Below are 23,303 nucleotides of genomic sequence, written 5' to 3' on the forward strand. Positions count from 1 at the left end.
CCCGAGATGGCGATGAAGTGATGGCGACCTCCTTTTGGGTTTTGGGTCAGGCTGACCCGCCGCCGCCGCCGCCGCCGGACATTTTGCACAAAAGAGAGAAGAATACTCGACAGGCTGTGAGAAAGAACGTGTGTCCCTTGCAAGCTGACCTTTGAACTCAACGTGAGCCGTGGCGTGGCCTTGAAGACTTTTCTTCATTTCGCATTTTCAACAAGTATTTTTTTTAAATGAAGTGTCAATAATTTGTATTCATTAGTAAATCTTTTTTTGAGTAGAATTACAAATATTGAGTTGATTTGGAATTGCGTAATATTTCATTAGCGGGCGGCGTTTCCACAAGACTTGAAGCTTCCCACGGAAAATGAAAGCAAGACAAGCCGACGTGTTTTGCCGTTTGTTGTTGCACTTTATTTGTTTTTGTTTCCCGCCTGGTAGAAAATGCAGTGAAAGACAGGAAAGGTAGAACACGTGAACATTGGCACGCCGCCCACGATGCGAGGAGGTTGTTGGTCCAATCCTGCGTTGGCGTTTACAAACCCAACAACAAACACACGTTGGCAAAGTGCTCGTGTTGTCATCGAGGTACATTCACAGGCGAAGTGTCCACTTTCTGCTCTTGTTCAAAGTGTTTGTCAAACTTTGACAAACACGACTGGCGGCGCAGTTCCAGTGCCGACGTCCGTCCGTCCGTCCGTCCGTCCGTCCGTCCGTCCGTCCGTCGCTTTACGCCATCGAAAGCGCTGAAAGAAATCCCATCCCAAGTTTGGATTGCAAAACGTCATGGATTGCTCACGCAGGAGCTTGAGACAAACCCAAAAATGAGTTTTGCAATATTACAAAAAAAAGGTCCGGAAAAAGACAAGATGACAAGAACCAAGTGGCCATTTTGGACGTGACGCGTGACATCATCATCGTTTGTCTGGAGAAAATAAAAGCGGAACAACACAGCTTTGATCTTGGAACGTTACAAAGTTCCTCATTCCACGTCAACGTTCAGACTTTTTCCTTCCAGATTGACGCGAAGTCGCCGCCAACTTGAAGCGTTCGAACTTTCGGGAGCATGAAAATGTCGGAGGTGAAATATCTCATTCCAATCTTGACTACCCAATTGCGACGTTCATGTCGAACCTCTGGCTGGATCCGGTTACGACGACAATGCAGTCACGTGACCGTCGTTTCTCTCGCGCCAGAACCAAATCCGTCATGTCGTGCTTTTGGTTCCGTAACGTTCCAAACGTTTTGCACTTTCAAGACGATTCTGACTTTCATCTCGCAGCGATTCGTTTTTGAGATTCATTTGAAAATTCCAAACGTTGGCCTTTTAAGAGAAGCGTCATTTGAACGTAAACATCGCAACCCGACGAGCTTCATCTTGCGTGCTCAAAAGTCTCCCGCCGTCATCGGGTCATTTCATGAGCTCGACCTTTGACCTTGGGATTTCTTTCTCGTGATGTCAATCCAACAAAGTGGCGTGAATCTTGACGGCAAAAGCGGCGTGGGCTGGGCTCACACGTCGCCGGGCGACCCGGAGCGCCGGGCGGCGCCGGTCCGAAAGCATCCGCACAGGAGCGCGTAGACGGAGCGTCGGATCTCGGCGTTGCGGTAAGCGTAGATGATGGGGTTGAGCATGGAGTTGTAGGTGGCGGGCAGCAGCGTGGCGTACGTGTAGACGGGCGGGTCGTCGGGCCGGCCCAGCAGGCAGTAGGCGGCGAAGGGCAGCCAGCTGGCGCCAAAGGTGCCCAGCACGATGGCCAGCGTGGACACGCCCTTCTTGGCGGCGGCGTAGTGCGAGGCGGCCGCCGCCGCCGCCAGGAAGTGCTGCTGCAGGGCGATCTGCTGGGCGTGGCGGCACACGATCTTGCAGATGCGCGCGTACAGCGCCAGCATCAGCGCAAAGATGAGCAAGAAGGCGGCGGCCAGCAGCGCCAGGCAGCCGCGCGTCAGCGGCCGCACGGCGCCGCACGCCGCCGGCCGCTCCAGGCAGTTCCAGCCCAGCACGGGCAGCAGGCCCAGCAGCAGCGCCGCGCCCCACGCCGCCAGCAGCGCGGCGTGCGCCCGGCGCAGCGTCTTGTCCGACAGGTAGGTGAGCGCGTGGCGCAGCGACAGGTAGCGGTCCACCGTGATGGCCAGCAGGCTGATGATGGAGGCGGCGAAGGACGCCACCAGGAAGCCCACCGTCAGCAGGCTGAGCGTGGGCGAGGGCAGCGCGTACTCAAAGACGAAGTTGAGCACCAGGCCGGCGCCCGCCAGCAGGTCGGCCGTGGCCAGGCTGCCCACCAGCGCCAAGCTGGGAGTCCGCAGCGCCGGCGTGTAGAAGATGACCGCCACCACCACGGCGTTCTCGCAGGCGATGGCCGTGCCCGAGGCGCACAGCATCACGTCCCACGGGTTGAGGGCACGCGGCGGCAACGGCGCCGTGCCGTTGAGCTCCGCCCACGAGTCGTTGGCCCCTTCGCCGTCCATGGCCACCGGCCGCTTCTCTGCTTTCCTGCGAGGCGGCAACGGGATGAAGGGGGGGGGGGGGTCACTTCCTGTCCTCACTTCCCAACACGAGCGCAAACATCACGTTCGCAGCAGCACGCTCGTCAAACGCGAACGCGCTCGTCTCTCGGCATTCACACGATGCATTTTGCTGAATGGCCGACATTCGTGTCTCAGCACCGACACGGCGAATATTTAAATGTGACGTCGTGACTTTTGCACAAAAATTGCCACGCACGATTTCAAATGCTCGGAAAATATGTTGTCATGCGATTCCTACTTTTCAATGCTCGTCTCTCAGCATCGCAATTTGAATAAATGCGGACGACGGCCTCAACTCAAATCGGTTTTTCATTTCAACGTGATTGGAATCGGAACTTCGCACAAAACGCAGCGTTTGCCGATCATCGAAGTCATCCGGCATTTCCAGCACGATGCTGAGACGCGACGCCATTTCCCCTTTCGAGCTCGCCGACAGCAGCTCAAGCGTGCGCGCCGCCTGACGCTCGCTCTCCTTGCAAGTTGCGAGCTCCACTCCGCGCTCAACCAACACAAGCAAAGCCAGCGCGCGTGCGGCTTACCTTGCTCGCTGGCGGGGAAGCGGCGATTTCCCACCGGCGGATGGCGGACGTCGGTGCGACCAGACACGGGCAGACGCGCTGGCAAGAAGCAGCGTTGGAGGCGGACGGCGAGCTTTAAGCGGCCGTGACGTCACGCGGGAGGAGGAGGGGAGGAAGAGGGGGGGGCGGGTTTGTCACTCGGGGAGACGCGCGGCGGACACTTGATTAGGGACACCTGACGAGAGCTCGAGCGGCAGCAAAACACTTGAAGTGCATCTCAAGGCACATTTTGTCTTTGAACGCAACACAAACCACATGAGAAAAAAAAACACATCAAGAACATAATTACATAAATGATTAAACAACATCATCATCATCCATGGCAACCCCTGGTGTGCTATGCGTGGCTTGGCCACTGGGGGCAGTATAATACAGATATTAGTCAACAACAGCAACGACGCAGATCTGAACAGTAAACATGTTTTGTTTTTGCATCAACAAATTGCAGCCGATACGCGCATCGCGGCTAAATATAGTCGTCGAGAAGGCGCTTCAACCGTCAGCACTTGTTGGTTGCCTAGCAACAGCTGTTGGGCCACCTGTTACATCCCAGTAAAGAGGGAAGAGGATGAAAAGGAGGCGGAGCCATAGATGGGAGGGGGGGGCACCATGGGGGCACGCACGCTTTTCATCCGAGCGAGCGAGCGGGCGGCTCACATGACGCGGCTCACGAGGAGACGACACGCCGAAGGAAGCGGAATCCATCCGAAGGCCGCTCAAGACGTTTTGTGAACACGTGCCGGCGGGCGGACGGACGGACGGACGGACAAAACCACAAGCAGCACGCCAAACGTGTTTGCTTGCTTCAGCGCACGCCAAGAAGCAACAGTTGTGCCAGGAAAAATCGCATCCGTTCACGTGTGACCTGAGCATCTGACAGTTCCTGGCCAGAAAACACAAAGTCCTGCTGTCAGGGTAGTTTTATTGCAAACAACTAACGCTCATCTCAGAAAGCCACAATTACATGTCAAGATGTGAGTATTGTCATATTGTCTGTCTACATGGGTTTCTGCACCATTTGTGCTCCAATCGATGTTAGCTTGTCTATAAATTAGCATTAAGCTAGCAGATTTGGTTTGACAGATGATTGCCAGCTGGAAATGGCGATGAGGCCGGTCAAGTTATAAAAAAAGAAGGAAAAAAAGAATTGTAACCGGCAGTCTGCGTGCGTGTCATGAAATGGGTCGGCCCGCTTGAAAGCACAAACGATGATTGCGTGATGATCGCCGATGACAACGCGTAACTGCGACCGGTTGCAAAAGTGGTTTTGGCATGACGACCTTTCGCGCCTTCAAATTACGTGCGCCATTGTTTGCGGCTTGCCAGCGCTTTCATGCTGACGCCTCTAAAGACATCACCCCCCCCCCACCACCCAAAAAAAGCACAAGGCACGAGAAAAAAAAAAAGAGGATCAACATATAATAAGGCCCCCACTTTGTTGACATACTCAAATAAAGTGTGATTACACATCCACTACAGTAGGTGGCAGTGGTGCTGTCGTCAGATTGGGCACAAGATGCCCCCCCCCCCCAAGTGGACACAACAAACATTGAGCTGGCCACATGGAAAATATTCAAGAGGGATGAAAAAAAAAAAAAGTTCATCATCATTTTTCAAGGACGCAAAAAGAAAATAACAGAAATAGTCAACATTGAAAACAAACACAAATATCATCGGACGGCCTCCATCTTGATCTTGATTTTTTGCAAATGTGACGAAAGCATGTCGTGTGAGGTGCAAATACCTGACGGCGCACACGTCCGTCTGCCAGCCAGCTTGCCGGGTGACGAGGGTCACATGACTCCGCCCTCTTTTCCTTCGGCAGGTGTGTTGACGTACAAGCGCGTACGCTCGCCGCTCTAAAAGTGCAACCAACACAATCACGTTAGGAGGGAAACGCGCTGGCTCGCTCGGCACATCGCGCATGCCCCGCCCGCACGCCACAAAACAAACAAGCTGAGCGCGACACGAGACTCGCTGGCGAGAACAAATATTTTTAAAAAATCAAACCGAGCTGACGACCCAAGTGGGGACTTACCCTAACCAATTCAAAGCTAATCTCGAAAACCAAGTCTTGATCCTCAAAAAGAGGTCCGAACTTAAACCTGCAAAAACACGCGTGTGGGCCTCACAATGTAGCAAAGACAAAAGCGCACACACACACTTAGAATACAAATGCTCAACAAACATACAGAAAAATCACAAACAGACACACTCGAGGGACATATGCTATAATAATAATAATAAAGGGAAAAATCTTGGCCAGCAGGTGGCAGCAGAGTCCAACACGGACATACATGGAGACGGCGGCAGAGGATAAAGAAGATACGCCTGCTGTGAATTTTGGCGTGCTGTTTGCCGTTGCAGCATTTGACATCGTTCCTGACGCGACGCGAATGCTAACAGTTAGCATGTTGTGCATCGCGTGCCCGCATGATGCTGGCAGTCGAGTGAGCCAGCGGCGTGAAGGCAGGACACCTCCATTGTGACTTACTTGTGAATGTAGAGAAGCAGGCCGTGCCGTCCTGGCGCTCGCATGCCGCTGCTGGCCCCTCCCCCTCCGCCCCTCCTCTGCCGGCAGCGGGCTCACGAGGCGCTCGCGCGGCTGGCCAGCCAGCGTGCGTGCGTGCGTGCGTGCGTGCCGGCCGTTTTGCTGACATCTGAAAGCAAAAGTGAAAATGGCCACGTCAGACGACGGCAACGGTTGACGGCAACTTCCGCATTTGGGAAGGTGCAACTTGCCTTCCTTGTGGATGGTCGCGCCGCACGAGTCAAGAAAAAGCTTCACAAAACCGATTGTTTTTCAAACATGTTGTCAATCAGCAACAAACACAAGCTTTCATCATCAAAACACTTTTTTTTTTATTGACATTTCTGAAAAATAATTACAAATCAGCGACGTCAACTAAAAAGAGGAGAGTGACTTTTAAAAGAAATGCGCGTCACATGAATCGGTTCTTGACGTAGTCCCTGTAGATGAGCAGGTCGTGTCGGGCGAGGGGCGGGACTTGTCCGCGGGCCGCCATCACGTGACTCTCAAAGACATGGCGGCTGACGCCGTCCACCTGCGGCGCCGCCGCCGCGTACACGCTGTCCTCGGGGAAGCGGGACACCGGCTCCCTTCGGGGACACACACGCCACAATTGTCATAAGCCCCGCCCCCATCGGCTCGTCCCAACATCCCTATTAAACAGTAACGCTGTGCGTGGTTTGTGCCGGAAGGCTGCGACCAGTTGTCGCTTCGCCAAACGTAGCCCGGACGCCGCCGAACCGCCGGCGACCTTCAGCGGCCTCCCGAGACGATCAGCAGCTTTTTGTTCGCGTGACCGACGTTCGACTCACAAGCAGACGACGCTCGGCAGGTGGAGGCGCTCGCTCGCCGCCGATCGCCGCCGTTGCTGCTGATGCCGCCTCTCGCCCAGACGCGCAAACCTGACGAAACACACGCACGCCGTTGGAAGGCGTCCAAGATGACAAATATCACAAGTGCGCCAAAAAAAGCAAAAGAAAAAAAGAAATCAATTGACATTCTCAACGACTGCAATTCAGCATCAGGGTTTTTATAGTTTTGGACATTTTCATTTTCATTTGAGTTTGTTTTTATTTCGTTTTGAGTTTGGGTTTGAAAATGTGGTTAGTTTGAATTAGTTTGAGTTATTTCATAAATGCTTTAAAAGTTTTAGTTGAGTTTTAGTTCGTTTCGGTGTTTTTACCCCCAAAAAGGGCATTACTCGTGCGCAATGTTTAAAAAACACGACGCCGGCAACGTCATCGGAAGGCGCTTTGCTTGCAAGTTCCCATTTGTTATTGTGTCTCGCAAAGCAGACCGAAGTCGATCGCCAGCATCGTGAGAGCGAACAGATGCGAGTGCAGGCCAGGTGGCACCCCCCCCCCCCCCCCCCCCCCCGGATTTGATTTGGACTCTCCCAAGTGGGAGACTTTTCTTTTGATTTGGGAGGCGATGCTCATTGGACAAGTGGTCATGTGACTTGTAAGATGAAAACCTGGACTGCATTTCTATCTGTATATTTGTATCTTTTTGTGTAGAGTGTTTGGTATGTGGGCGGGGTCACCCTTCAATCAAGGTTGGTGGTTGAGGACGCCATTTTCGGTTTGGAGGAAGGAAGCCTGTTCACTGCTAACAATGAAGACGAGCTCGCAAACCTTTTTCCATCTGGTTTTTTTTTGGGGGGGGTCACCAACTCGGAGGTCACGGCCATGAAATGAAAGCCAGACTTGACCCCGACCGGGCCGGCCCGTCCACGCTTGACACACAAACATTCAGTCCAGCATGTGTGTGCGTGTGTTCTTTTCTCCAACGGGAAGAATTCGCACTCGTGGATATCAAGCGGCCGCTACGTGCTCGGCGGGAAACTCGGCCTGTGGCGTCTTCAGCTTTTTAGCGGGAACTCGCTGTACTTTCACGTCTCACTAACCCACAAGTCAAACGCGATACGCACACGCATTTTTAAATCCCACAACAAAGAAGGAGAAAAAAATCCATCTGAGAAGACAAAACGTGAAAGCTTAAAAAAAGGCAACGTTCCAAAGAGGACCTGATATGGAAAATGTGCTGATGCATCATCATCATCATCATCATCATCATCATCATCACTTTGTAATGGGTTGCAAATGGCCGTCAATCTTGACTTATTGGTCCAGTTGTGAAAATGGCGTCCGTGAGCGAGACATTGGACACTTGGCGAATCCGCCATTGACGGGACAAGCGGCCAATTGTAAATATTTGTACAAGCAAAAGATAAAAGAATGGATCGGAAGTTGATGCAATTGCGCTGGAGGACATTTTGAAGGCGAGGACTTACCGCTGGTAGATGAGCAGGTCTTGCTCCGCAGGGAACTGGACCAGATGGAGTCCGTAGGGCTCCTTGCAGACCTGCTGCTGGATCTCCTGGAAGATGGCAAAGGTCAAAGGTCACACAACCCTCCAGCGCTTCCGCTGGACAACGACGAGATTGCTGGGACCGGGGACGTTCCGCGATCTTGACGACGGTCCGAGCCCTTGACTCATTGGACGAGATCAGATCAAATATTTCCAAACGTTTATGGAAACTGGATCCTAACAAATATCAAAATCAGCCTGAACTAATTCTAATGTTTTCCTTCTGTCCTGGCATTGCGCAACGACGTCACGCACACACAATACATGAAGGGCAACTTTTTCACACTTTTCTATAAGATTACAAACTGTCCATCGCCATCCAAATGATTTTTCACATTTTTGTTTCGCTCGTTGATTTGAGGCGGTAAAGTTGTTCACACGCAATTGTTTTTTTCCTGACAGGAAGGATTTGAAAATGTGACTTTTACTTGAAGATTTTGTGAAATTTGCACGAATGATGTCAGCGCGTCGCCAGCCGCTGCTAATCTTCTTCCAGAAAATCTCCTTTTCCACCATGTTTGTATTAATCAACGGTTCTTGGAAGGATTCCAGCCAAGTGCAGCTGTGAGCACGCACGCACGCACGCACGCACGCACGCACGCACGCACGCACGCACGGCTCAAAACAAACAGCAGCGCACGCACACGCCGGCTTACGTATTGCCGGCCGGCGGCAAACTCAGTAATGATCCGCCGTGTAAATATTTCAACAGCGTGATGTACGAGAGCCACGTGAGGCGAGGTGGCGAGGGACGGCGAGGGACGGCGAGGGACGGCGAGGGACGGCGGGCGGCGCGGCCGACACGTGAGAGCCCAAAAGCTAAATATTCATGAAGAAGCCAAGAGGAGGGCAGACAAATGGAGGCGCAGTAAAAAAAACATTTCAACTGAAGATTGTCCTCCATTTCTCTTCACGATCCCAACACAGGTGACCCCGCCCACTTTCCTCCATACCATATGCAAATCTGACGGTACGGTCAATATCAACGCGTCCTCCAGAAGGGCGTCGTCACTTCAACTGGCGGCAGGCAACGCTCGACACCCCCTTGCTATCAAGTATTCTTAGAATTGATTATTCTATTGATTGATTGCATCCATTTTTATTTTGCATGAACGTGTTACAAAAGCATTTGCCCCCTGATGATCGTTAGTGTTAGATGATCGTTTATTAACAGCCAGCCTCAGGTTATTGAATCGGTGGAGGCTGGTGTCTCGGATCTCACGCGGCTTCGTCTGTCCTTCCTTCCTTTTCTCGGTCTCTCCGTTGGTCTCTTGAGGCCTCCCTGATTTTATGTTTTTTGGATTTGTTGGGGTCTGGATGTTTGTTGGGCTGGGGAGGAGTTCTGGTGGGGGGTGTCTGGTCGGTGCTGGATTTCACCTTCCTTGGTTTTCTTCGGTCCCCTCGGGTCTCCTGGTGTTCGATTTAGGTGAACGGTATGAGATTTTTTTTTTCTAATAGGTTTTCTGGTGAGCTAACAAACACACGCACGCACGCACGCACGCACACACACATACTCACCCACACACACAAAAAAAAAAATGTATGTATGTATATATGTATATATGTATGTATATATGTGTATATATATATATATATATATATATATATATATATATTTAAAAAAAAAAAAAAAAAAAGAGCAATGATGATGACATTTCCGAATGAACAATACTGAGCTCTTAAGAAAGAAAGAAAAGAGAAAAAAAAGAAAAAAATTAACAGGCAGCCATTTTGACTGAAGCTAACTTTCATCATCATGAGCTTTTATGCAACATGACCCTGGTTGATCTCTTATACTCTGCTGCCAGCGGCTGGCCGTTTTTTGTAACAACGACCATTGCTTCCGGTTGACTCATTGCTTTCTCATCGTAAAAAACGATGTTTGCAAATGTCTTATTTGGGTTCAACAGAGAAGACAATCTTTCTTGAAAGACGAGAGGAATCCGTGAAGAACTGACAGTTGCCAAAACCCGAGCCTTTCGGGAATGACGAAATGTCTCCGAACGGTGAGTGTACGACGACAATGAGTGTGTCTGAATTTGCAAACTCGTTTTGCCGGCTCACCTCTTGCGCCTCCCCGGAACGTTTGAGCGGCGTGGAGCGCTGCGAGACGGAGGCGTCGTCGTCTCGATCCTCCTCCGAGTCGTCCTCCGACGAGCTGGAAATGGCCTCCTCGCTGGGCGGCGGCGGCGCGCTGGCCGCCGTCTTCCTCTGGACCAGCGTCTCCTCCTTGCTGCTCTTGTTGCTACGCAAACAACATTCAAAAGTTTCAAACAAGCAGCAATGAGCAGCAATGAGCAGCAATGAGTCGGTGGCTGGCGCCGCGGGAAAGTCCTTTGCTGGCGTTTGACGGCTGACGAAGACTCGGAAGGCGGATGACGGATCCGCCCGTCACCGCTGGCAACGGGCATTTTGGGAGTCGGACAAAACAAGTGGACGTGCGCCAGAAGCGCCACAACTTTGGCCTTCGGACATTGGCCTCAGCTTGCGGCATCTCACATTTCATTTAGACAAAACGCGTGCTTTGCCGCCATCGTGTCAATATCAGGCTGACAAATCTTGACGAGTACACGTTTTCTTTGTTCCCGCTTTGAAGATTGCTTTTGAAAAGGGCTTGATTGGCGTGCTGAGTGGCAGTTGTCCGTCTCACGAAGCAACGATTGCGTGCGTCCTCGTATTGAACAGGGAGATGCCCGTTGATGTGAATATTGTGGAATTGGGATCAATTGCACAAAAGTAGTGCTTTGCTGCCGTCCCCTGGCCTCTACAGGCAACTTTTGAGAGTGCCATCAATTCCCTATTTTCACTACTTGCGGCAATGCTCGGTGGAAAACTGAAGTCGCTGCACTAGTGCACTCAATTGTCTTACGAGAGAGAGCCAAAGAGCCAACTAGTACATGGACCTTCAGTCGGGTATGAAGGATCATTGAAGGAAAAGACTCACCCCAGCACGGACTTTGCCGTCTCCTCCGGTTTACGGACGGTGAAGGGGCTGGGATCGACGCCCACCGCTTTGGGCATGAACTCCCTTGGAGAAGAGACGGACGGGTTAGCGTAGCACGGCCGTTAGCACGACGCCACATCCCGGAGGGCAGAAGGTGGGCGGCACCTGGCCGAGTTGGTCATGGCTTTGCAGAAGGTGTCGTCGAAGGAGGTGAGCTGGTCGGGTCTGAAGAAGTCGGCGTAGATGTCGATGCTCTCGTCAAAGCGGTTGACGCGCTTTACCGACAGCTTCTTCATGGTTTGCTCGCACGGGACTGGCGAGCAAAACAAAAACTCAATTGGTCGGGTGCACTAGTACAACAATTCAAAGCGCTACTAGTAAAGTGAGAGCAGCTACTAGTGCATGACACATGCCTCGAGGTGGCCTAGTAGTGCTACTAGTGCAGCAGCGTCGGTTACCAGCAGGTCAGAATGCAAATGAGTTGGCTCAAAATACAAACATGGCTGCTGAGACGCAATGCTACTAGTGCACTCACCTTACCAATGAGGAGCAAGAAGATACTAGTGCATTGGTGCGCACATGTGAGCTCGTTCTGCTGATTTTGTGACAAACTTGAGTTGAACTCAATTCTCAATTTGCAACCACTTGAATGTTCTCAAAAGAAACTTTTTTTTTTTGTAAAGTCGATGAATCGCCGCAGCGCAGCCGCCGGCTTGTTGTTCAAGTCCAATAGCGGCAATTTCCCTCAAAACAAAAAGTCACTTCCACTCTTGTGCGCTGACACTTTTGCCGTCAACTTGATGTTGGCCATTTATGCAGAATGACGACGATGTCGCCGATTACCTTGATCCAAGGCGATGGGAAGGTAAGACAAGACTCCCTCGGACCACCACAACGTGTAGCTGCCAATCAGACGGAGAAAGAAAAACACACAAATGAGCTTTGTGTGCGTGTGCGTGTCCATCTGAATGAAGAATCGAGTGCGGCGGCGGAGCGGGAAAGTGGGTCTCCTTTTGTGTCAGCGTCACGACGAGCACGTGCTAACAAAACATTTTGTGCCAAACAGAAAATGTCTTCATGGAAGCGGGACTTTGTCCTACTTGTCACGAAGAAGAAACAAAAACAGACCGTCCTGCTCAAGTCAATAACGTTGCCCTGACAACGTTGCCTAACCAGCGCACTTTTGATTTGATAGGAAAATAAATCAAACTGGCAAGAAGACGACAGAAGCTCGGCTTTTGCAAACCCGCCGTTCCTCAGCGTCGGACGAAAAGCAAAAGAAAAAACAAAAACAACTTTTGCCATCCAAAAATGTCAAGTACAAATAAGCCACGAAAATGTGGTGCAACCGCATGCTTTTATTTTGAAGGTCTGCCTTTGCAGATCACGACTGATTTTTATTCCGTGTGCAGCGATGCTCGTTTCAAAATGCTTTATCAATAAAGTTGCGATACTACGACCTAACTCGAGTGTTGCCGAGCAGACCGACGGCGTACGGCGTTATTATGACTGGAGTTGTTCGTCAAAGCTTGCGTACGTCTGTTCAACATGACACACGGCAGGAAATGAACGGCGCAGTCCAGTCACAATTTTCACCCCCCCCCCCAAAAAAAAAGTTGAAAACAGAATCGTAGCAATATGAAAATTGAGGCTCATTACATGACTTTTTTTCTTTTTTAAAGAATATCCAGACTGAAGTGGGTCGCCGAATATTTGGCGGTGACAAGTTGTTTGTTGCTGACCTGCGTCTGTGGACGGGGAGGGCCATGGTGCTCTTCTGGTGCAGGTAGAAGTCGGTGGGCAGGTCCCACAGGTGCGCTTTGCCCTCCGCAGGCCGGTACACTTGCAGGAACAAGTTGATGGCGTCCTGGCGGTCCGCATCTGAAACGTTTGACAGCAGCACTTCGAGAGCAAGTCAACAAATGTCTGATTGATTTGGATTGCAAAGCATTTGCAAGACCGCATTCATCACCAGGACGTCTTTCGGGTTATTGCAAACGACATTTTCTCACTTGCTGCAACCGCATTCCCGCAATAGGACACATTTTTGCATCTTTTCTTTTGGAATATTTATGGTGTGCATTCTCTTTTGCATTTGTGACTTTTGTGACTAATAAATGTGGGTCAAGCTCAGCCTGATGAGCCACCAAAATGCAAAAGGGGGCAAATGTCTGAAAATGAAGTTCCATCAAGACGAGAGCGAGGACAAGGTGCCGAAGGGCCGAGGCCGCCGCATGTCACGTAGCGCCGCCGCCGCCATCATCGTCGTCTCAGTTTTTTCCAATTTCAGGGGCAGCGCGTCGATCACTCGTCCGCGCGACAGAAACGCCATTCAGGCGGCAAACGCAAGACATGAAAAGCCTGAAAAGGTGCCGGCCCACTTGCACGCGTCATGTGACATCACGCGTGCGTGAGGTGCTGAGCCCCGCCAGCATGTGCATGACAGGAACCCTTTTACAGATACGGTTAACATTTTGGAACGATACAGCAGACATCGTTACCGGTAATAAATAACACCATTGGAAAACAAGTGGCGTTCTACAGTCGTGCTTGTGGATTTGCTTGCAGAATGAGACGTGGCCCTTGCCCGCCCTCGCCCCGCCCTTGCCCGCCCTCGCCCCGCCCATGCATACGACGCGAGCGGCAGTGCTAATGCGTGCTGTGCTAATGCTCGATGCACTTGCGTGTGTGTTGGGAAGGAACCTGAGAAAGCGTTGCTGTAGTAGCGCGACAGCGTCTGCATGATATCTTTGGAGTGCTGAGTCCACGGCGCGATCTTGCGGTAGGTCTTGACCCGGTGCACCAGCTGCGAGCCGCCGTACTGCAGCGACAGCGTGTCGCCGTGGTCCTCGTACAGCTCCTCAAACAGCCTGGAAAGCGCAAACATTTGCTTTGCTAGCCTCAACGCTTGTGTGGACGCACAACAACAAAAAAGTGGAGACATGCGAGGAGAAAAGAAGCAAAGCACGTCAGCAATCAAACATCCATTATTCTATCGAATAATCGACCCCCCATCCCTCAAATATAAATAAATTCATATATATATATATATATATATATATTTGTTAATCCACTAAGGTTGGATTGAGTGGATATAAGTACTCCTCATTTATTTAGCTTCTATACATACGCATGATTAATCATCAATGAAATGAGCCGATGCTGCTCAAGGGTTAGCAACCACGATTAGCATTAGCGTGCTGCGATTATTATTACCTGCGCAACTGCCACACCAGACAAGTATCCAAAAGGAAGCTCATTTTCAGGGTGCAGGCACAGCTAGCTTAGCCTCGCCAGCTGCACGCGACAATCACGCCAATAATATTAACAAAGGCGCTTGAACATCGGAGGAGGGACTCGCGCCGCAGCTCAAGTTCATCACGAGGCACCATTTTTAAAAGTCTGGACATTTTAAACTGATGAAGCCGACTCGTCAGTCTTTGCAGCAATTCTCTTCCAACATGTTGTGAGAAAGCTCTTGCATGTTTTTGTGGCAACAGACGCTTTGACAAAAAGCGGGCCAGTATGCGAAATGAGCCACATTTCACCAAAACGCTGAAAAGACGCCAAACAAACGTGAGCGGACGGCTTATGGATGATGTGATCTGCTGCCAATCGGGGAGGCTCGGGAACACGAAAATCAGCAACCTTTCTGCAGACACGCATTGACGTAGTTGGGGACGGACGGACGGACGGACGCGAGGAGCCTGAGCGCTTACCTGACGCAGTCCGTGTCAAATTGCAGCTTGGGCTTGTCGATCATTCCCAGCGCGTACAGTTGATAGGCCAGCGCGCACTTGCCCACCATGAACTGGGCCGTGTTGGTCCGGTCCAGGCAGTCCACGCAGTTGGTCCTCAGCACGCCCGTCTGGAAGCACGTCACCACTGTCGTCGTCACGCACGCACACATCGGGCTCAAATCGGGCAAACGCGAGCGGCCATCCACGCTCGATCGCAAACTGCTCGACTATGCAACGGGTTTGCTAATATTCACAAAAGAGATGCGAAATGTTGTGTTCTTGGGCAAAGGTAACGTAACGTGAAGCAGACGAACCTGCACTCGTCCATTGGCCGAAACGCTTCCTCCCAAGTCTCCCCATCTGACAAAAACAGAGCAAAACAAAAACGACAGCGCGCGCGGTCGACATCAACAGATCGTCACTCCAGAACCGCGCAGGTCATCTCAGCGCCACACGCGACCCACAACAACTTTCTTCATGCGGCATCCAAGCATTCCAATCAGTGAGGTTGCACGTGAGCGCCCTCTCCTTGTAAGCGGGGGGGAAACGACACCGGGTGCAGTTCTGTTTTGTTTCACTTTGAAGTTCAATCATTAAAATGTACTTATTTTTTGTTTACCTCAAGTTAAAAGAATGTAAACAATTTAACTTTTGTGCCAACTTTTAGAAATGGAATGTGCAAAAATGTTGAACCACTGCCACAGTATACATTACGCGGCCCTCCACAATTATTGACACATCAGCCGAAGAGTTTTCTTCAGCTGATAATAAATTCCCTTTTTAAGAATAGAGAGGAAAATCCCAATTTTCGGACTTCATTTGAAGGCTCTGAGCAGACGGGAACGCGCGCGCTTTGCGTTACGCAACAAGAAAAGCGATCCACGCGCAGACCGACACGGAGACGAAGACGCGCGTATATCACACGAGCGGCGATCTACTCGCTCGTGACAAGGAATGAACACGGGTGGCGGCGCAACTGCCGCCGGACCTCATTTGCACTCGGGGTCCAAGAAAAACAAAACAAACCCTCACTCATGTGTTCTTTGCAATTGCAAGGATGTTAGGAGAGGCCGAGAAAGAGAGCGAGCTGGATTCCGTTTTGCTCTCCTTTCTGAAAAGAACAAAATCAAACATTCTGCAAAGCGTAAAACGATGAAAGCAATCAACAAGCTTGTTTTCATTTGCTTCCACTTGGCTCTATATGGAAGAGTAACACAAATCGGTACAAAAAAACGAAACAAAATCAAAGTCAAGAGAGTCTCACCTTTCGTCGGGATGAAGCGCATGGCAGTAGAAATCGGATCGATTGACAAAAAAGCCCGTCCGCTTCACCACATTCTCGGCAATCATACTCAGACGGTCCAGGACGTTGCAAAGCTTACTGGCCCAAACATCACATACAACGCACACATTAAACATCAAGACAACATGCATCATGTGGGAAAAATACAAAAACGAAAGGAGGCCTTTTATAGCGAATGCAGAGCAGCAATTCAACTTTCAAACAACTGTGTGTGTGCGTGTGTGTGTGTGGGGGGGGGGGGGGGGGGGCAAACGAGACAAAAAATCATCATACTTCTTATAACGCTGCTTTGATCAATTCAAAATCTTGTAGGAAGTCTGCCTGGCAACAAATGATCTCTTTTTGGTGGGAAATGCTTTCTGGCTTTTATGGGTCTTTAGGTTTAAAAAAAACTAAAGAAAAAACACAACAATGAAACATTTTTTAATTAATAAAAAAAATGAAAAATATAAATTGTAAAATAAAACTGTATTCAAATGAAACCAATACAAGATGATCATAAAACCAAATAATAAATAATAAAATATCATCAAATTGAAAAGACAAAGAACTATAACAAAGTTATGGCAAAAGCAAAAAGTGCGCAAGATGTGAAATGTTTGCAACCTTTTGGTGTAGCGGGCCATGTCCCAGGCGATGTACTCGATCCCGTGCTGCTGCGGCAGGAACTGGTTGAGGTTGACGACGGCGGGATGGAGCTCCTCGCTCAAGATCTTCTCGTGTTTCCTTTTTTCTCGTTTCTGCCAACGCAGCACAAAAGACACGTCGCATGTAGGACTGACTAAAAGCAACATGGGCCGCAACTTGGGCCGCAACTTGGGCCGCAACTTGGGCCGCAACTTGGGCCGCAACATGGGCCGCAACATGGGCGGCAACTTGGGCGGCAACTTGGGCCGCAACATGGGCCGCAACTTGGGCCGCTTCCTTTTGCGCAAAAAGATCTCCCTTGACCGGCCGCATTCTCGCTGTGAGGACATCATGTGCACAGGATGAGACGCAACAACATGTGGAATGATTAAGTGTGAGGCCTCAAAGCCTTTTTGGGCAATTGAGTGTGGAATTTAAAAACAGCAAATAGTAGTTCAAACATCAACACAGGCCAAAAAAGAAGCAGAATGAATGACGACGTCCGCAAGCGATATTGGAAGATGACTTTTTGCGATACTTCAAACTTGAAATTCATTCAGTTTTGATTCAGCAAAGTGTCGATGCCGCCGATGTGAATATTCGTTAAGTTCGTTTTTGAAGAGGATCTCACCATCTGAAATTTGGATTCGTTTTCGCTGAAGCAACCGACGTTCAAGTGCGACTTACTACACAACAGAAAGAGGCAGAAATTGTGCGTTCAGCTAAGTTTGTGAAAGTTTGCCTGGTGAGGCGCTTGTGCGTGAATAATTGGAATAATTGCACGTCCTCATCAAGGGCACCTGCTCGTCCGTCACCTGCACATCTTATTCCCACACACAGCGGACGGCAATCATGTGTCATGATGGACGCGGCGGATTGGTTCGTCTTTGCATGTAGCGTTCGCCGCGCCATCAGACGGCGCCCTCGCGGCTCGTTCAGCCAAGGCAACCCAACCCATCATCGGCGCATCATCGCTACCGCCGCAAACATCCTCCTCAGCCCCGCCGGTTATGCAGTCGGGCGCACGTGCGCACACAAAGTTCATATTCCACAAGCAGCTGAGAAGCAATTAAACGCACACACGTGCACATTTGCGGCATTAGCGCACAAACGCTACAAGGCCGACAATATACTGCAAGTCGTGTTGGCACATTTAACCATTTGATTAGTTTTCAACTCAAATGTCAAGATGTGATTTTCATTTCATTTCTTCAGCAAGCGTAACTTTTGTTGGACGCCTGACGAAAGGACGCGCGTATTTGCACGTCTTCTGCAATCATTTGTTTGCTTGTGCAAGTTGCCACAAGGTCACGTGTGGAACGAAAAAAAAAACGGTTTCAAACCTTGCCTGGTGTCAGAAAACAAATTAAGAAGCAAAAAAAACGAAACTTGCTTGAATGAGGTCATTTTCTCTACGCTAAATGATTTAATTTGGATTTCTTTTCATTGGATTTGAAAAGGCATCCCATTTGCTGTGAACGCCGCGTCGTTGTGTGCTGATGTCGAACGTGTTCAAAGGAAGACACAAAATAAGCAAGTAGTTGATTAAAGCAGCTGCTAAAGGAAAGCGCTTCACATGCCGGGCCACGTGCGCGCCCGGCCTTCCTGGGAAGTCCATTCCGTCAGATGGAATGCCGTCATTTGACAGCTAATTGCCGATTATTTCGTCCGTCTGCCTGTCCATCCGGCCGTCGGATGTACGGCACTGCGGCACGTGGATGGGCGAGAGGGTCTGCTAATAAGGTCCGGTGACAAAAGAAAAAAGAAGAATCACATGGCCGCAGCTTGTGTGGGATGTCGGAGGTCCGTGATTGGCCCTCCCCCCATCGCCCACGGCTCCCTCCGCCAGAGACAACGTGCCGGAGAGAGATGCGCGCGCATGTGCGCGCGCGCTCGTGCTCCCCATTGTGCCAGGCGATGCGGTGCAGTTGCCGCGTGAGTCCAATGTGACAAAAGAAGCCCGTGGTGCATTTTCACAGCCAATTTCCAACAAATACAGATGATGATGATGATGATGATGATGATGATGATGATGATGATGGTTGAGCCAAAAAAAAAAAAATCTTCTATGTGGTGTCAACGCGCCATTCGGATGAATATTGCATTTGTGCAATATGAGGTAAGCAGGCCAAATCCACCTGTTTTGAGGGGGCAGCCATTTTGTCACTTGCTGACCACTAAAAATGACGTCACAGAAGTCAGGTCCAGAAAGTAGAAACCTCAAGAGTTTGGCTCCAGTCTCAACCGGTGGAGACCAGCTGCTTTCTCTGCCGCTCGCATGTGGGAACCAACCGGGAACGACCAATCGCGGCTCAACTTCCCCAAATCAAGTGAGCCGTGATTGGTTCTTACCTGAGCAACTGTGATGTCATTTTCAGTCGACAGCCAGTGACAAAATGGCCGCCCCCCTCAGATGGATCAAAACGGCTGCACTTTGCTGCCTAACTCATATTCCACAAATGCAAAATTCCTCAGAATGCGATTGCAGACATCGTCATCATTTTGGGGGTGACTTCGCTTGCAGATCTGCTGATAAGGTTTTCACTCCTAATTTCTTTCCATCGTAGTGATGCTAGCGAGGAGAAGACACGGCCGCGGTCGATCGGGACGATCGTGCGCACGTTTGAGGTTCGTTGAAAGAGATCGTGATCGAAGTCACCCATTCGTTCATCAGTCAGTTCAGTTGCCTTCACGTAGCAATTAGCTCCCAGGTTAGCCCAGTAAGACTTGAAAATCCGAATGGGACAAGGAAATATGACGAAGAGCCGCTTATTGATGGTTTGAATGCGTGCAGCAGCAGGAACATGCACGAGGCTTCAATTGCACGAGATGTTCAAGGTCATTTTGTACATGACAACAAAAAAGTGTTCAGTGTGCCGAGATGAATAAGTACGATGAAGTGATGGTAGTTTTGAATCAATAAATAGTCACGTTTGTCAATCATGATTTCAACACCAAATGGAAAAACGGCTTCTTCCAGGCTGGTCTAAGTTGCATCCTGGTCTCCTATTTGAAACCTTTTGAAAATGTAAAACATTTCAAATCAATCCTAAGAAGGCCAAAATGCATCCATGATGATTTTGGTGTGTGTGAATGGAGCGGAAAGATATCAACCGCATTTCATGGAAATAAATCGGCTGTCATTGGGACGGCAGCGCCAGCAAACCTGCTAGCGCTTAATAGCGCTTAATAGCGTTTAGCGCGTAGCCTACCTTGACCAAGTTGAAGATGATGATGGGCGATCCGAATCGCTGCAGCATCTGGTCGAAGTGAAGGCCGGCGATGTACGCATACGGGTCGGCTTGGTCCACTGCCGGCACAGCACAAGTCACCTTAAGGTTGCGAACTGCCTGAGCGGCACGTCGCGAGTGTTGCTTCCTTCAAGGTTGCAAAACGTTGCAAAGACGCTCGCAGAGCACTTTTCTTGTGGCCATCACATTTTGAACATGTTCTTTGCCAGCATCAAAAGCGTTTACGAGTGTCTGGCCAACGTCTTCGCAACGAACCCTGACCAAATCGACTTTTGGGTGACAATAAGTCAAGATTCACGTCCTGTCCATCAGATCCAATCGCAAAGCAAAAGCAAATGCGACAGGCGGGCGGGCTTACGTCGTATGGGCGGCTTGGGCATCATGGTGGAAATGTCCTGGGACCAGTAGAGCGGAACCGAGCCACGCGTTTGCACGTAGGACGAGTAACTTCCCACCGCGAAGGACATCACCGAGGCGTCGTGGACGATCTGCTCCGTCTCCACCTCGTTGGCCACGTCCCCCTGCCGGAGCACCAATCCGCATTACGTTACGATCCGACATAGCTCATTTGGTCCTCGGCCGGCTCCACCCTGACCCGGACGCACATTTCCGACTGTGGGACGAATCACAAAGACGTGCTAACCACGAGTGTCCGTGCACGTCACATGACGCCAACAGGATGTTTATCAACATGACTGATCAGGCCTCGAAAAAGAGCGAAAAAGAGCGAAAAAGAGCCCGATCCCGCGGAAGGTAACAGGGAAATATTTGGGGCGGGACTACAGTTAGTTACAAAGATTTGAAGCACCAAAGCAAAAGAACTCCTCAGCGGGCTGATGAGTGCAGAATTGAAAAGAGGCGACAGGAAAGCAGCTGCGCTCCCTCAAACCTCCACGGCGACACTCGCAAATACTCGCGGAGGCGGCCGGACGCAGATCAAAGCAACACGGCGAGTCGCTCCAATCAAGCCGCTTCCTACCTCGCAGTTGGCTCCTCTTTTCAGGAAGCGGGTTCCGGCAAATTTGCTGGAGCGTCTGGCGATGAGGGTGATGTGCACCGGGCGGCCGTAGATGAGCAGCTCTGCGGCGGCGCCACGAGTCAAGGAGGCAACATTGCAACGCGCCAGTCGCAAATGTCACACGCGACCCGATCAAAGACGCCAACGGAGCAAACGATCTTATTGGCTTCTGGCTGAAAGGATACTGGACTGCCCACAAAATCCGTGGATGACATACATGAGCCAGTCGGGGTGGACCGCGCCCTTGACGCGCTTGAGCAAGTTGCCGTTCCACACGTACTTGTAGTACGGCTCGGCGCGCACGCCATAGACCACTGCGGCGGGAGTCAGGGACACGTGTGATCAAGACAAAATGGCGCCGGGGGGGCTCGCGGGTCCGAGTTACCTTGAGTGGGCAAGCCCTCGTCTTCGAATATGTCAAAGCTGTCCTGCTTGTTGCGCGCGTCGGCGGCCGACGCCGATGACCACGCCTCGTAGGGCCTCTGCAGCAGCGTCAGGTTGTGCTGCAGCGAGTGGCTCAGGTCGTAACTGTAGCTGCCCGGCGACAGGCGACAAATTGCAAACGTCAGCAGCAAATCAAAGCATTTCATTTCTTTGGCTCAATGTGACAAAACAGGTTTCGCGCCATCTCTGCAATCAAGCAGCAACAACGTACGCCAGCTGTTAGGCTCGCGACATGTTTTCAGCAAAGACCTATGATGAGTTTGGAAGCAAATTCAGCAGAGAAACACGAACCAGCAAAGTACCTGAAGTAAAAGTTGCTGGACAAGTCCATGTTTTGAAAGATCCGGACGTATCTGGGGAGGAGTCGAAAGAGGCGTCGGGTGAAAATCAGTCAGGCGCGGGTGCGGTTGAAGGCCACGCCATCGGGGTTACCTGGCTTCGTCGGGGTGCGCCACGCGGACCGAGTCGTTGGGAATGTAGACCATGCTGGTGTCCTCGATTTTGTAAATGGAGTGGCCCCCGATGTCGGCCATTTTTCTGCGTTTGGTGATCAACACCATGTAGTAACCCTCCAGGAAGCGGACGAAGCCTGTCAAGGAAGGACAACGAAAAAAATGACTTTTGCATTTGAGCAAAACGGGGCCTGCCTGGCAGGGTGCATGGTGCGACCCGATGACTTTTTTTCCCAAAGAGCAGCCCGAGACCAACGCGGTCGGTCGGGGGAGGGAAGAACATCGTTGTGTACTTGAGCAAATGTCAACGAGTCCGTCTGTGGTCACGGACGATTTCAAATGGAAAGCGTGACAACTCATGATTCGTTCCCAAAAGGGATTTCTCCACCGCAGCTCCGGCACGAAGAACGATAAAAAACATGTCCGGCCCACTCCGGTGTGCTTGCGCCTCTTGCTAGTCACAATTCAGCAGGCAGCAAACACGTACGTGATGTGAGGGGATGTTGAAACACGACAACGTAGATTTGCGTTGGTCACGTTTTCTCAGGACGACGAATGGATGGCAACTGGACTGCTGCGGTTGGCCTCTCATCCCGGACGGCGTCATCGCTTGCCATCCATTCAAGTCCCGAGAAAGACAAAAAATGAGAATCTACTTGGCCTATTTCGAAAGCTTCAGAATTGCAAACCGGAATTTTAAAAAAACTACAGAAACTTGATGTTACCATTAACTGGAAATGGGAACTTTGTTGCCGAGACCTTTTATCTTGAAAAGGACATGCTTTTTTTTTTTAGATTGTCTCAGAGATTCTGAGACATGAACGTGAGCAGCTGGTTGACCTGATAAAAAATGGAAAATGCCATTCTTCTTCTCATTATTCTGAAAGGAAATGGCTGAAAAACAAATGAGTGCAGACAAAATGGATGATCAATCCCAAACGAGCTCTCCAAACATGTTGCCCGGCAACGTCAACGCTGGTACGCAGACAAATCAAGCGCCAGTGCTTGCCGGCAAATAATCAGTTGGTCTTATGTCAGTCTGCTCAACGTATGCATGCGTTGACGACGAGTTGAAAAGAATAAGACGCACGTCGCACGCGGTCCGTCACCACCTGATGACATCGGGAGGAAGATTGCAAAGTTTGATGAGACGTCATTCAAGTTGGCAGGCCGACGAGCGAGCGCCTGATTGTTCTCAAAACGTTGCCTTCCACAACCAAGATGGCGCACATCTTTGACATCAACATCTCGCAGACGGCAAACAAAAAAGTCAACAAGACACGCAGGTGACTTGAACTCGTTGACGAACATATTGTCATTTCAAATGGCAAAAATAAGCAGTCACGAAGCATTCCATCAGATTGACGCGGGATTTGTGGGACCGATGCAGATATTGGGTCTCATGAAATAAGAACATTTGTAGACACACCACTTGCACCGTACATTGTTGATCGCCAACGTGTGCCACTCGTATCTCGAGCACGATGCAGGCTTTCTCTCGTGTGGACACTGCTTGTATTACA

The 23,303-nt window shown here is 50.5% G+C and overlaps 2 protein-coding genes across 3 annotated transcripts in view; both read right to left on the reverse strand.

Annotated features, from left to right (window-relative positions):
- Positions 1–92: 92 nt before the first annotated feature.
- Positions 93–5,007, reverse strand: gpr6 (G protein-coupled receptor 6). The gene is made up of 2 exons (XM_086060535.1): positions 4,846–5,007; positions 93–2,488 (listed from the first exon to the last, which is right to left on the reverse strand). Exon 2 carries the CDS (start codon positions 2,461–2,463, stop codon positions 1,507–1,509), a length of 957 nt encoding a protein of 318 aa, XP_085916661.1. The 5' UTR covers positions 2,464–2,488; positions 4,846–5,007; the 3' UTR covers positions 93–1,506.
- The window catches only part of fig4a (FIG4 phosphoinositide 5-phosphatase a), a 32,588-nt gene continuing 11,640 nt past the window's right edge, over positions 2,356–23,303 (reverse strand). The window contains exons 6-26 of one of the 2 annotated variants that reach the window (XM_086060528.1): positions 21,761–21,917; positions 21,631–21,681; positions 21,270–21,418; positions 21,070–21,198; positions 20,846–20,946; positions 20,225–20,387; positions 19,828–19,925; positions 16,595–16,728; positions 15,950–16,066; positions 15,000–15,045; positions 14,665–14,813; positions 13,649–13,815; positions 12,688–12,826; positions 11,789–11,847; positions 11,111–11,258; positions 10,946–11,029; positions 10,066–10,246; positions 7,925–8,010; positions 5,596–5,761; positions 4,846–4,960; positions 2,356–2,488 (exon numbers count right to left, since the gene is read on the reverse strand). In XM_086060528.1, coding sequence (XP_085916654.1) covers positions 4,895–4,960; positions 5,596–5,761; positions 7,925–8,010; positions 10,066–10,246; positions 10,946–11,029; positions 11,111–11,258; positions 11,789–11,847; positions 12,688–12,826; positions 13,649–13,815; positions 14,665–14,813; positions 15,000–15,045; positions 15,950–16,066; positions 16,595–16,728; positions 19,828–19,925; positions 20,225–20,387; positions 20,846–20,946; positions 21,070–21,198; positions 21,270–21,418; positions 21,631–21,681; positions 21,761–21,917 — 2,390 coding nt within the window. In that variant the 3' untranslated portion in view covers positions 2,356–2,488; positions 4,846–4,894. Of the gene's footprint in view, positions 2,489–4,845; positions 4,961–5,595; positions 5,762–5,938; positions 6,222–6,443; positions 6,534–7,924; positions 8,011–10,065; positions 10,247–10,945; positions 11,030–11,110; positions 11,259–11,788; positions 11,848–12,687; positions 12,827–13,648; positions 13,816–14,664; positions 14,814–14,999; positions 15,046–15,949; positions 16,067–16,594; positions 16,729–19,827; positions 19,926–20,224; positions 20,388–20,845; positions 20,947–21,069; positions 21,199–21,269; positions 21,419–21,630; positions 21,682–21,760; positions 21,918–23,303 lie in introns of those variants that run through there. The other variant, XM_086060527.1, reaches the window with a different exon arrangement.

This window comes from Leptonotus elevatus, chromosome 18, assembly GCF_054856555.1.
Source record: "Leptonotus elevatus isolate MCC_2025b chromosome 18, RoL_Lele_1.0, whole genome shotgun sequence".
NCBI lineage: Eukaryota > Metazoa > Chordata > Actinopteri > Syngnathiformes > Syngnathidae > Leptonotus > Leptonotus elevatus.

Coding starts and splice junctions, on each gene's coding strand:
- gpr6 (XM_086060535.1), bottom strand. CDS start 2,463: ATGGACGGCGAAGGGGCCAACGACTCGTGGGCGGAGCTCAACGGCACG.